General features: G+C 31.1%; 3 protein-coding genes across 5 annotated transcripts; all 3 read right to left on the reverse strand.

Annotated features, from left to right (window-relative positions):
• Positions 1–63: 63 nt before the first annotated feature.
• LOC136779906 (dnaJ homolog subfamily C member 10-like) lies at positions 64–4,116 on the reverse strand. The gene is made up of 11 exons (XM_066737843.1): positions 3,973–4,116; positions 3,730–3,886; positions 3,457–3,673; positions 3,174–3,385; positions 2,883–3,107; positions 2,588–2,800; positions 2,190–2,529; positions 1,840–2,115; positions 1,501–1,774; positions 1,233–1,431; positions 64–1,164 (listed from the first exon to the last, which is right to left on the reverse strand). Coding segments are annotated over exons 1-11 (2,334 nt in total). The 5' UTR covers positions 3,975–4,116; the 3' UTR covers positions 64–945.
• A 110-nt stretch (positions 4,117–4,226) lies between these two features.
• LTV1 (LTV1 ribosome biogenesis factor) lies at positions 4,227–6,519 on the reverse strand. Its single transcript, XM_066737849.1, has 6 exons — positions 6,341–6,519; positions 5,731–6,271; positions 5,441–5,670; positions 5,238–5,366; positions 4,735–5,175; positions 4,227–4,430 (listed from the first exon to the last, which is right to left on the reverse strand). The coding sequence occupies exons 1-6, from the start codon at positions 6,341–6,343 to the stop codon at positions 4,317–4,319; spliced, it is 1,458 nt and encodes a 485-aa protein (XP_066593946.1). The 5' UTR covers positions 6,344–6,519; the 3' UTR covers positions 4,227–4,316.
• Positions 6,520–6,708: 189 nt separating this feature from the next.
• LOC136779909 (RNA transcription, translation and transport factor protein) lies at positions 6,709–8,702 on the reverse strand. Of its 3 annotated transcripts, none has more exons than XM_066737851.1 (5): positions 8,490–8,695; positions 8,183–8,419; positions 7,856–8,074; positions 7,666–7,758; positions 6,726–7,587 (listed from the first exon to the last, which is right to left on the reverse strand). In XM_066737851.1, exons 2-5 carry the CDS (start codon positions 8,241–8,243, stop codon positions 7,223–7,225), a joined length of 738 nt encoding a protein of 245 aa, XP_066593948.1. In that variant the 5' UTR covers positions 8,244–8,419; positions 8,490–8,695; the 3' UTR covers positions 6,726–7,222. The 3 variants fall into 3 exon arrangements, with proteins under 3 accessions (XP_066593949.1, XP_066593948.1, XP_066593947.1); XM_066737850.1 differs by having other exon boundaries at positions 8,183–8,429; XM_066737852.1 differs by lacking the exon at positions 8,183–8,419 and having other exon boundaries at positions 6,709–7,587; positions 8,490–8,702.
• Positions 8,703–10,222: the final 1,520 nt, after the last annotated feature.

Here is a 10,222-nt window from a genome sequence, read left to right on the forward strand (position 1 = left end):
TATCAAGAAGAGCATTGAATTGAATTTACGAACTTTAAATTAGCACTGCCCTCGCTTTGCGCGATTTTATGTGATAAAATATTTCAACACGAACTTAAATTTGTAAATTTTAAGAAACTGAATTGATAATTTAGTATTGATGCAATCCTATAAACGCATTGAGATAAGGTATGTATCTCTATTTTTGCATTTTTTTTCAACACTAAGTAGCATACGGAAATTGTAAATTTACTCGACAGCCACGAACAATTTTTTAACGATCAAACATAATTTTTATACGATTTTTGATCAACTTACATTCCATGTTTTAATAATAAAGATGGTTTATTTCACTCTAGCAATCCAAACAAATTATTCCTGACTGTTGAAGTTATTTTACAATAACTAATATTTTCGTTAAATGTGAAGATATACTGAGGGACGTCTTTTCCTCCAGATTTGTAAATCGTTTCAATAACTTATTGTATCACGCACATCAAAAAAATTATATAGACAGATAAAGGTCAGAAATATATTAATTTCTGCATAAAATGTACATTATTTTAAAAATCTAAATTAGAAAAAATATCTATTTTCTTGTATGTAAAGAATTTTTAATCCTAATTATGTCGTTAACGATAATGTTAAAATATTAATAATATACTTATATATATAAAGAATGCATATTATATATTTCAAGAATAAAAATGATGATAAAGAATTACAATATTTTTTCAGGCATAAGATTTATTTATAAAAGATTATTTCTCAGCATGTAGATGTTGCTTATTTTTTCTCAAAATTAGGCGAGCTTAATATAAACTACATTTTATATAAATATATATAAAACTTCGAATATTTTGGAGAGCATTTAATCACAAGTAAACAAAGTACTTTTGTTCATACTTCAGATCAGCTGATAATACTATGTGTGTGACAATTAGAAAATACCTAAAATTTAACTAATTATAGTTCATCACGATCATATTTATTATTAGAAAGATAACTTTTTAAATTTTTGCTGATGCTTTCAGCTGTTTTCCCTTCAATTTTAACAGCATCATTAACTTTTCTTTTATTTTTATCATAAATCATCAATGTTGGATACGCCCTTATACCTGCTTCTATGCAAAGCGATCCATAACGATCACAATTAATTTTACCAAACCAAATTTTATCTTCCAGCTGTAATTGAATAATTAGCCAGTGTATTAATTGCAAATATTAATTTTAAAAAATATATAAATACGTACTTGAGCAGCAATTAAAAATTGTGGTTCTAATTGTATACAATAACCGCACCAGGGTGCATAGAAGTCGATTATCCAAACTTTTTGACTATTAAGTACTTCTGCTTGGAAAGTATTCGAATTTAATTCATGTACCCGGTTTGGAAAGAATTCAGCAACCCATTTCAAAATCGACATGGAATCTCGCGAGCCTCTGTACAACCTATCAATTTCATTTATTATTTTATTTATCATTTTGTTTAATGACATTTTATAAAAGTAAAATACTAACACCACTGTATTTAAACCCTCACTACTAATAGGATATAAACGAATAGTAGGATAACTGTGGATTTCTTGATCCCTACATAGCTGCTTTTCTTGCTCACAATTTACCTTTGCTACTTTCACAAATGACAAATGCTGTAAAGTTTTTGCTACGCTGCTCCATTCTGGCATAAGCTGTTGGCAAGGGCCACACCATGGAGCATAATAATCAACCACGTACAAAAGTTCACTCTTTTTCTTGCTCAGTTGATGAAAATTTGTTGAAGTTAGTTCAATTACTACAATAATATAAAAGAATATAGCGTAAATTAGTTTAGTATTATAATTTTCTTTATGGATTTACCTGATGGATTCCTAATGTCATTGATAAATTGAATAACATTAGAGGCAGTCTTATGTAAAGTAAATTGATGTGTATTTGTGCCATTAATTAACATGGCAGTAGGATAAGAAGCTATATTATATTGTCGACACAGAGAGGAATGTACAGTACAATCAATGGTCCCAAATTGAATAATTGACGTGTCGAATTCTAAGGAAGCTTTACGTAATTCTGGCAAAAATTGCATACATGGCGGACACCATGGTGCATACCAATCAAGAAACCACACTTCATTTCCTATACATTTACATAAATAGAAGTTTGCTTACAAAAAATTATGAAATATTTTTGAATACTATGTCAAAACATACCATTTGCTCTTTTAAGGATAGATATTACTTTCTCAGCAGATAATGCCCAAACATTCACAGCCTTTATACTATTTTCAGCAAATTTAGCAATATCGTTCAATGTGCTCTTTCCATGGTTCAATTCAATAGCTCCGCTTGGCTTAAGCACACCCCACATTGGATAACGATTCACATTCAAACTGCTACAAAGATCAATGTACTTTCCACAATTGATTTTACCTATATTAATAGTATTGATAATTCCAGGTAACTTTTTCAACAAAAGATCCAGCTCTGTGACATGACCCATGTAAAAACATATTAACCAGCCATTCTGTTTTTTAGAACTTGTCTTAATTTCCTAAAAATGTATACATTGTCTATTTAAATTTGTCTCATTATCCTCAAATGAATCATACCTCAAATTCCTGTAAACTTAATTCCTGAGGTTCTGGTAGCTGCATTAAAATTTTCTGCACCAATGTTGCGACATCTTCGATATCTTCCAAAATAACTGGGGCCCAAGAAACTTCATTACTCATAGGTAAATAAACTGCATTGGTATTGTGAGAAATTAAGTGGTTGCAAGTATTTCCTTTGCAGTAAAATGTTTGAACATCTATCATTTTATCCTATTTTCCAAAAATTGTGTGTGTGTGTGTGATTAATTCCATATAAAAATTACTATAAAAAGTAGGCATAAAAACTATTTACAAATATAGCAGCGACTTTGCGTCGATCGTCATCCGTAAAACAATTATTTTGTATACCACATGTAAAAATTAATAATGGCTTTGAGATGTCCTTCTTTCCTTCTATTAAAAGATTCCACAAGGAGCTACTTATTTCTTTAATCTTGTAATCTAGCCTATCTATAACAAATTTTATAATAGCCTCGTAAGTTCTATCTCCATTATATCTTATTCCATGTTGTGAATTCTAAAAAAAAAGAATCAGGATAATATTATTAATTGTTGTACTTAATAAGCAACAAAATATACAAACTTTTGGGTAATGAAGTAAGGTAGGGTAAGAGTGTACTCCAACTTGTTGACAAAGTCGCCAATCATCCTCACAGTTAACAGCACCTACTCTTATGACTCCTTCTAATTCTTTTGCCACTTTTCTCCAAATTGGAGCCAAATGATGACAATGGCTGCACATTGGTGAGTAGAAATTTATCAGCCACATTTTCTCAGAATTAGCAACATTATCAACTAAAAATAATCTTATAGTAATATATATAGCTTATAATTGTACTGGTACAATTTAATGATATCTTACGTACAATATTCATGTATGCTTAATGTAATAATTTCTGGATCATCATCATAAATTCCAAAATTATCATGATAGTAATTCCAGGAATGATAAGTTTTTCTTTTATTAGATTGATCTAGGCCCTCTTCGCCATAAAGATCATACTTTTTTCTGAGCTCTGGATCTTTTAATACTTCATAAACAGTTGTTAGCCTAACAAATTTTTCATGAGCTTCAGGATCATCCTAGAATTAAAATCTTGAAATAAAAAGAAATAATAAATTTGCTACTTAAAGCATACAATTTTTTTGTCTGGATGTTCTGTCACTGCTAGTTTTTTAAAGGCTCTCCTAATTTCTCTCTGATCGGCATCCTTTTTTATCCCTAAAATTTTATAATAATCCTCTCCTCCCCGCGACACAGAAATTATTGCCAATAAAATAATAATAAGCCTATACCTAAAAAGTGGAATACATAATAAAATTACTTATGAATTAAATTAATAATTATACCACAATCTTCAAATAACATTTTATTTACTTACATGTTTTGAAGGTTAGTATTTTATTATCGGCTTAGTGTCGGTCTTACGAGAGATAGTTTCCTAATGTAGGAAATGTGTGAAAACTTTCTTCATATCTATCTTTACGCCCCCGCACATACAAATCTCTACTCACATCAGTTTCACCATATTTGGTACCAAGAAGAATAAGGTTTTTTTCAACATAACCATATCACGAATTTTAGATTTTTCTTGAAATAACCGAATAAAAATAAAATTAAGAATACAATGTCGTATATGTATATTTATTAATTTTATTAAAAATAGTTTCATATATTTGTACATATTTTGAAATAGTAAATATAATTACATAATATATGTGTATATTATAAAATACGATTTCCTTGCACATTTTGTTGATTGTTTAATCTAATTTTTTCTTGACGTTTCTTTTCTTCCTTAAATGCTAGAATGTTAGCTTTTTTCTCTATTCTTCTTTCCTATAAAAAAAAGAACAAAAAATGATCAGCTAAGTACAAAATTTTATACATATTGTGATATTGATGAGAAAGGGTACAGCAACACTACGAAGCAGCTTCATCTAAAATCTAAGGTTTTATAAACAATTTTCTTGAAAATTCAGTTATTTTATTTAAAAGATACTTCTATAAAGATTCGAAAGCGTTTGCCGAAATTAAAGTCAATCTTTAAATAACATTGTTTTTTTTTAACTAAGATTTCAGATGAAACCACTCTTTAATGCCGGTATCTACCTTACTCTTAATACAATAGCAAATTAATTACTCTTCTATAATTTTTAAGAGCTTTTTTTCTTTCATTTCTCTCTTCGGGTGTTTCCTCCTTGTGCCTTACACTTAAAATGCTTAATACAGACTTCATTGTTTCTCCATCAATAGACTGTGTACCTATTGGTTTCTCTTCACTTTGTCTGTTAAATTGTGCTAATGCTTTTTCTGTTAATTTTCCTTTATGATTATCCAATACATTTTCAGGAATTCCAGTTTTCTTGTTTATCTTAATTTTTCCTACTCCCTTGGGTTCAGAAATTATTTTTGGGTGATTATAAATATTGCTGTATGTGCTCAAAATGCTTTCGCAGTCCCATTTGTCTCTTTCTCTTGCTTCAACTACCAGTTTTTCCAAATCATCTTCATCCTCAGAACTAGAATATTCTCTATCAATTATTCTCATTTTATTTTTCATTAACTTTGTTATATTCTCAGCCTGAAATATAAGCTTGTAAAACCATTTGTTCTTTTCTTATTTTAACTTTAAATATTACTTACATCTTCATTTTTCTGTTTCTCAAATTCCTCTGCGCAATGCATTACAAGGTCTGAGCTTGGATCCACATAGCCTTCAATTTCATCACAATCCAAAGCACCAATCTCATTTTCGTCATAAGCTGCATACATCTAAACTCAATTTTTATATTTAATAATTATATTACTTTACAATAATACTCTTTCCATAAATTAGAATTACAAACCTTTTCAAATTTATCATCAAGTAAAGTCAGCTGTTGGTTTCTTCTCATCACGCTACTACTCATAGAATATTCTGTAAAGCGAGATTTGGTCTCCTCATCTTTAAAAGTGTACTGTGGTCCATTTAAACTACAAACTTCATCTTTTTCTTCTTCAGACATATTCATATTGTCATCTGATAAGAAATCTGATTCTCCATAATCGCCTTCTTGATCAGATTCTGCATCAAACTCTATGCAAAACAAAATTATATAGAATTTGCTTAATTTTGTATTCAATTATAAAAGCTTACCATACTCTTTTTCTTCACAAAATTCATCCTCATAATTAGACTCTTCCTCATCACCATTAGCCAACTCTATGAAATTATCTTCAAGAGCATTATCTGGATCATCAAAATCAAAATCATCATCCAAAGCAGCTATAACATCTGGATCCAAATCTAGCCGTAGTCCAGAAGTAGGCACTGCTTTGTCAAGCATTCCAACTTTTTCCTCAACATGTGATGCAAATACAGACGATGGTAAGTTAAGTTTAGGATTGTTGTCAACACGCTCCCATTCCACAGTTGATAAATTATTAACATCTCTTAAATGCTGCAGATAGTCATAATCATCGTCAAAATAAATTCCATACTTTTTCTGCTCCTCTTTACGTTTATTTATATCCTCTGTTTTCTTGGAAGATTTACCAGCCTGTGGATCTTGCACAGGGACTAATACTCGCTGAGGTGCCTTTTCATCTGCTATTAAAGGATCTTTTTGGGAACGATGAACTAAATGAAATGTGACTGAATTCTTTTTGTCAATAAACTTTTTACTTTTTCCTTTTGGCTAAAAAGAATATATAATTAACATGACCTATCATTACTTGAAAAATCATCCACTAAATTTTATTCTTACCATCTCGGTAATATCAATAAAACCTTGATTTTTTTTTTATCGCTTTTATGGTTATGTTTGAGCTTGTGCTCATTAACTCATTTGTACTCATTTGTCCATGAGTTAAAAGTTTTATAAAGTGAGCTGTATTAGCTGTATAGTATAGTAGTAGTACATATTCTGGTGAATTCTCTTTCTCACTCCCTGTTTGGCGCTGTAATCGGCGCAGGGCAGGAAGTGCAGGAACGACAGACAGACAGGGCAAGACAGGGTAGCCAAATGCTAATATCAGCCACGAATGAAATGACGGTGAGATGTGACGACGTGTTCATTAATCATTTAAATCTTCCCAATATGCTTTGCGCTTTTTAAAAAAATTGTATCATGTTTTGTGTATTACAAGGAATATTAAAATAGGATAGTGGAAGAAATTTGAGAGAGAGAGAGAGAGAGAGGAGGGGGCAAAAAGAAAGAAATTGGAAGATCAAAATGTAAAGTTAATAACAAGGGAAAGAAATGATAAAAATAATTAATAAAATAGCAATAAAAAAGGCATTAAATGATAGATATGTTGTATGGAATAACAGTCTAACTTATGTACATACAGCTTACTTACATAACTTTGACCCTTAAATTTGTGATTGAAGTTGCTAGAAGAAAACTATATCATTATTATTATACTAAAAGTAGTTTGATAACCATTCAACGACCAAGATTTATGAATGAATTGAATTTTTATTTATTTGATAATGCAACAATGAAATACTTGTGATGCATACAATGAAGTGTCATCTTTATACAATATACCTGCACTTTAAAAAGTTTTTAATTAACAGGGAATATCTTAAGGCTATAATTATACACTATAAATTAAATAAAAATGTGTAATATACAGTAGATTGACTACACTCCCACTTTTCCGAGTCTAGTATCTGTTTTAGGATTAGCAGTTATGCTTTGCACATTTACTATTGCTTCATTAATTTTAGTTTGCAAATCCCTTAAATCTTGTATATATAGTAAAGACAGACATTTTACTGCATTGGCCAAAACTTTATCTCCCACATTAGTGCCCGAATCAACCTCAAAGATAGGGAATGGTTTACCTTTGACTATTATAGAATTTGGATTGGCTATGACACTAGGATTTAACCTCTTATGCACTAGTTTACAACAAGCATGCAGAGTTACAAGATGGTCTGGATGTCCCGGAATATTCAATAATTTTGCAATTGTATCAGTCCCTCCTTTAAATGCACTACTGTGAACTAAAATGCAAAGAAACGTTAGAATGTGCAATGAGTAAAATGTTTTCTATTATAATAGAAAGTTTATAGTTTTCTTACAGTCCAAATTATCCAAAGGATTGGAAGATTTTACAACAGGTACTTCTTGTAACAATTTTTCTTTGGTCTGTGGGCAAATCTGATATTTCTCAACTGTAAAAGCATAAAAGATGATAAATTTATATTTATCATTGTAAAGCAGTAAAATAAATATGTTAAATGAAATTATACTTATTTCATAAATGCTTACAATTATCTTCAAACTCTAGCCTGACTGCAAGGTTTATTAACCATTCCAATTTATCAAGAGGTGAAGTTTCTGGACATTTAAGATCTTCACAATATTTATTGAAAGATATTGGCCACTCCTCAGAAGTCACGTCCCTCAACCCACTTCTTTCTTCAATTTTATAATTTCGTATTTTTTGATCTTCCAGCCACAATACTACTTTACGGAAGTGTTGCATATCTGCAAAGTTTGTTTAGATTAGGTAAGTTTAGTTTCTTTGTATATAATAAACAACATGTCAAAATAAGTTTGTTTGTTTGATTAGGTTATGAAGTATCAGCTTATTACCTTTACCGTCAACCTTATCCCATTCATAATAATTAAGTGCCTTTAACTTTCTATCAAACATTTTGATGAATAGTCGATAATTAATGTTTCTCTAGAATTATCGCGCACAGTATCCTCGATATTTTCACGCTCTATGAACGTTTTAAGATTTAAATTCTTTTCAGCTGTTATTTGCAGTGCTAATAAATGGTGAAGAGGCTAAGGCGGCTAAGGGGTCTAAGGCCCGGTCTCACAAGCCTTGATAAAGCTGGATTAAATTAAATACGCTATATTATATGTATGTATGTATATGTTACAATCTACTCACTCTGCTCCATAGAAGATGATAGAAGAGGCATCATACTTGATCATACATACACAGTAAGAAATTGATTCGTGTGTGGTTCAGCTACAGTGCAATACATACATTATATCAATTTTCATGTAAAGTACAGAGTGTAGCTAGCCGAACCATACACGATTAAATTTCCTACTGTTGTCTTCTAGATTATAGTTATACTGGTTACACTTACATAACTGATAACATCAATAATACACATATTACAATAATAATAGTAGTAGTGATGTATGGTAATAAGAGTCGATAAAACAGAAACAAGTACGAAGAAAAATTTTTATTTGTCAAGCGCAATGCCGCGTCGGGTGAAGAATGAAAAAGTATATTACAACTTAGAAATCAACACAGATAATTAAAAGAGAATAAATATAAAAAAATGCAAACAAAACTTTAATGTTACCATCCCAATGGTTATACTTACTGAATTGTCTTATAAGTTTAGTTTTTCCTATATTATGCTTTTAAAAGATCCTAAAAAAGTTTTCCAAAATACAAAATAAATTTGTCGTTTGATTTGGTTGCTCCCTAGATATTTCAATTCAAAATTATAGGTAATTGAACGCGACTCTGCGTATGTATGCATAACAGTGGCGCGTATTACTTTTACCAAACGTGCAATTGTCCATATAAATTGCAATCGAAATATAAATACTTAAACACAGGGTATGAAATGATAAATTTCGGTATTGTTTTTTGGAAAGCTTTTAAGTAAACTAAAAAAATATTCAATAAAAATAAAGGGAACGTTAAAAAAATTCAAAATGACCTTCATATGCCCTTCAAATACTTTTCAAGGACAAATCCAATTTTACCGATGCATTACCCGGTTGAAATCTCGTATCCGTTACCTAAACATTTCTTATAAAAATATTTAGCCTCGTGGATAATCATTTCAAAGTTAGTATTGACCACTCCGTAAGTAGGTATATAAAAATGGCAAAATTTGTGTTCACGGTACCGGCGGTACCGGCAGTTAATCTGACTGGTACTATAATATGTTATATTGCTGATTTCTCCAATCGTCATAATGACACGACAGTTTCTTCTTTGACGCGGCTGTAAGCGCAGATGTGAAAATAATTATTTATCAATTCAAGGCAGACGTGTTTGAGTTTTTGCTTAACATGATATATACATATAGTATATGCTCTCTCTCCAGAGTGTATGGTACAAGGCTAGGTAGTTTGTACAAACAGTGAAACAGTATTAAGCATCTCATTTACCGCAGAATAATTTGGCATTGGATTTAACGCTAAAAGCAAATCGTCCGGTTACGTATAGTGTTTACTCGATTTCCATTATTATGCTTTATCCTTCTAATGTTGTTAATAAAATTGCGGAATGTATCGCGAATATAGAAGAACAGCATAATGTCTTCAGAATGTCAAATGCAGACTAATGATACGGTATCATCGATGATCATCGTAGCTAAGCATGAATAGATGTCACCCATCGCTCGATCGACGTCAATTATGGTGCATTGTAGTAGTATACGTATACGGTTTATATCCAAGTGACACGTGCTGACTGGACGGTGAGTAAAATGAGACGAGAGGAGACGAGCGAAACGAGAGTCGAGAGACAACAGCAGCCGAAGCCGAGGCGAGGCGAGGCCTCAGCGAATTGGTCGCTCTGCCCCGGAGCTAATCGTCGTAGCCAGTGCAGTAGACCGAACGCTTCCCAACCGGCCGGATTTTCAAACT

The sequence above is a fragment of the Prorops nasuta genome, unplaced genomic scaffold (assembly GCF_024137725.1).
Source record: "Prorops nasuta isolate Cenicafe-Biocafe unplaced genomic scaffold, Cenicafe_Pnas_1.2 PNAS00018, whole genome shotgun sequence".
NCBI classification, from domain to species: domain Eukaryota; kingdom Metazoa; phylum Arthropoda; class Insecta; order Hymenoptera; family Bethylidae; genus Prorops; species Prorops nasuta.

Coding starts and splice junctions, on each gene's coding strand:
- LOC136779906 (XM_066737843.1), bottom strand. Junction 3,674..3,729: donor AACATCCAGACAAAAAAATT/GTATGCTTTAAG, acceptor TTTTAATTCTAG/GATGATCCTGAAGCTCATGA. Junction 1,432..1,500: donor GAGGGTTTAAATACAGTGGT/GTTAGTATTTTA, acceptor TGAAATTGATAG/GTTGTACAGAGGCTCGCGAG.
- LTV1 (XM_066737849.1), bottom strand. Junction 5,367..5,440: donor TTGATGATAAATTTGAAAAG/GTTTGTAATTCT, acceptor AATTGAGTTTAG/ATGTATGCAGCTTATGACGA. Junction 4,431..4,734: donor CTCTTAAAAATTATAGAAGA/GTAATTAATTTG, acceptor TTTTTTTTATAG/GAAAGAAGAATAGAGAAAAA.
- LOC136779909 (XM_066737851.1), bottom strand. CDS start 8,243: ATGTTTGATAGAAAGTTAAAGGCACTTAATTATTATGAATGGGATAAG. Junction 7,759..7,855: donor GCTAGAGTTTGAAGATAATT/GTAAGCATTTAT, acceptor ATGCTTTTACAG/TTGAGAAATATCAGATTTGC. Junction 7,588..7,665: donor TCCTTTGGATAATTTGGACT/GTAAGAAAACTA, acceptor TTTGCATTTTAG/TTCACAGTAGTGCATTTAAA.